This window comes from Penaeus japonicus, unplaced genomic scaffold, assembly GCF_977035675.1.
Source record: "Penaeus japonicus unplaced genomic scaffold, GWHDUDI00000001_assembly GWHDUDI00000002, whole genome shotgun sequence".
NCBI classification, from domain to species: domain Eukaryota; kingdom Metazoa; phylum Arthropoda; class Malacostraca; order Decapoda; family Penaeidae; genus Penaeus; species Penaeus japonicus.
In genome coordinates, this window is record NW_028234404.1 from 36528002 (window position 1) to 36530481 (window position 2480).

Genomic DNA, 2480 nt, shown 5'->3' on the forward strand with positions numbered 1-2480 from the left:
TATATGTATATATATATTTATACATATGTATATGTATATATACATATATATATATATATATATATATATATATATATATATATATATATATATATATTCTTCAAAGAATTAAACGATAACGACACATCATGGTTGCACATATGAATATCATATCATTTCATAAAAAGGTCATGATATGAAAGGTGACACATACCCCGCAATGGTATCATTTTTATTTACTGATCTGAAAGCCCAATGCTAGAGCGAGTCATAACAAGACCACGCCAGGTTTGTTTACACTCCTCAGCTGATCTCCGTCACGTGACCAAAAAGGGGCGGGATTTACACAAGACCTACTTTTAATACCATCACTATGCACACTTACGCGACGGTTCTGTCACTCTTGATGCATAATTTTCTTCAGTTTAAGATTGCAAATTCAGCCTGGAATGGCGTATTTGCGTAATGGTAAGCGTATATGCATGTAAAGGCTTATCAGTCCGTACGACAACCTCTTGGACGGCGCGTGGCGTCGAACGACGTACGACAACTGATCGATGTATTTAAGTACACAAGAAAATGTATCAACAACGCATAAATAATAATGATACATAACGACACCTGCGTCATTTTGCAATTATTAAATCCCCTCGCCGTGCACGATGCTAAAGGACTCGCTTATCGGGTGTATTCATTGAAGTTGTCTTTGTTTGAGAGAGAAGTTGGGGATTTTTGTGTGTTGTGACGTCATCGAGGCTCAGAAGGTCGCCATTGTACGTTGTGTAAAGACGCACTCGGTGAAGCTCATTATTTTTGAGGATTTAGGGGCTTCCAGGCCCTTCATCAGCCATCAGCATGTCATCACCCAGTGCAGGAAAGCGCCGAATGGACACTGATGTCATCAAACTGTATCCTTCTAGGGGGAGTTTGGGTAGAATGAGCCTCTGAAGTGGGAATGGAGAGCTATGTTGAAGGTGGATTGTTTAGGGCGAAGTGGAAGTGGAAGGTCTAACTCAGCCAAGACAGATGGTGACTCAGGGATAAAGTTACCACAATGGAAAGAAGTCGTAGTGTAATACTCCTTAGCGCAACTCTTGATACGAATTGCTGGATGTGAAACGCGTAAATGTAGATGAATTGATTGTAATTTCTGGGTGGGAGTTGAGGGTCGACTTAAAAAAATATATCTCTTGGAAATGTTTTTAAACTCCTTGAAAGCACCTTTGCAATTCCTCAACTCAGAAGTGGAAGAAAGAAAGCCTTGTCAATGCTGCACAATGCATTGGGAGCAAGTCTGAGATTGGGTTCACCTAATTATAAATTCCATCCCTCAAGATCTGGCAATAAATTTCTTTTGTTTTTTGTTTCACACATTCTGATGAAGAAAGTATGTCGAGTTTGTCAAATGCCCATTAATCAGGAAAGTGATTAGAAGATATTAAGTGAGTTCCCTTATTTTTATGAAATAACATGCCCATTTAAATGTTGGCCTGTGCTATTAAACAAAGAAAAACAAAGAAACTTACATAGGTAGTCATATGTGCTCCATATTTTTTCTGTGTTGGCCTGACAACATCATGCTTATATATATTAGAATGCAACTAATTTCTCTGCATGAAAATAAGAGCAGTTGCATACGGCAAAGACTGCATGGTTCATTTGTATCAAAGACGTCTCAAAACTCGTGGAATGAACAGCAGTGAATAAGTACAGAGTCTTTTCCTAATTGAGTGCCAATTAGATTCCATGGTCTTACAGGTAGAGAGATAAGAAACTGACGAAGGAAGGATTTATTTAATTATTGTTTTGATCAAGGAGCGTCAACTCTAAGTAACGTGGCATCACTTAGGCAACACTTAATGCTACACAATGCTCAGTTACTGTTCTGTCACATTCTCTGCCTAATGAACGATGCTTAAGTCTTGTTTCAGCTACGGTTCATGTGTTTTGCATGAGTCGTACCATTACCTTACCTCTTTTTATCCTGCTAATGATTATAGGAATTAAAATTCCTCCTATGTTATTCCACATTTCTTGCATTTTTGTGGTATCAGCAAGACTCTATGGTTATGTTTGGAAATAATGAGAACAAGTTCAATTTTTTCAAGATTTTCTTTTGAACTCTGTAATTAGTTGTGCTATTTTGTATCTTAATTTACTCTACCGCAAGTGAAATATGGAATGTACACTTACACACTTTCACACTTTCACATATAACCTCAGACACATACTCTGCCATGCTCCAAAACCTATAATGTTAAAACAATTCATTGGTCATGGACATAAAATCCCTTAAAAAAAAAAAAATCAAAACTTGTAACTCTCCCAGCCAAATGTACAAGCTGAATCTTGCATGCCCACACCCCAGCACATGTACACACATCCACTCTCCAAGGCACTCCTTACCCAACACCCACACCCTCCTACACATTTGTACACATATTGTATGCTTTCACTCACTCTTTTCACCACTCTTTCTCATCTCACTTTATCAATCATCT

At 37.9% G+C, this 2480-nt stretch overlaps 1 protein-coding gene across 1 annotated transcript in view; it reads left to right on the forward strand.

Annotated features, from left to right (window-relative positions):
• Positions 1-483: 483 nt before the first annotated feature.
• UbcE2H (ubiquitin conjugating enzyme E2H) overlaps positions 484-2480 on the forward strand; it is a 22963-nt gene continuing 20966 nt past the window's right edge. The window contains exon 1 of the mRNA XM_043006259.2: positions 484-887. Coding sequence (XP_042862193.1) covers positions 835-887 — 53 coding nt within the window. The 5' untranslated portion in view covers positions 484-834. The remainder of the gene's footprint in view (positions 888-2480) is intronic.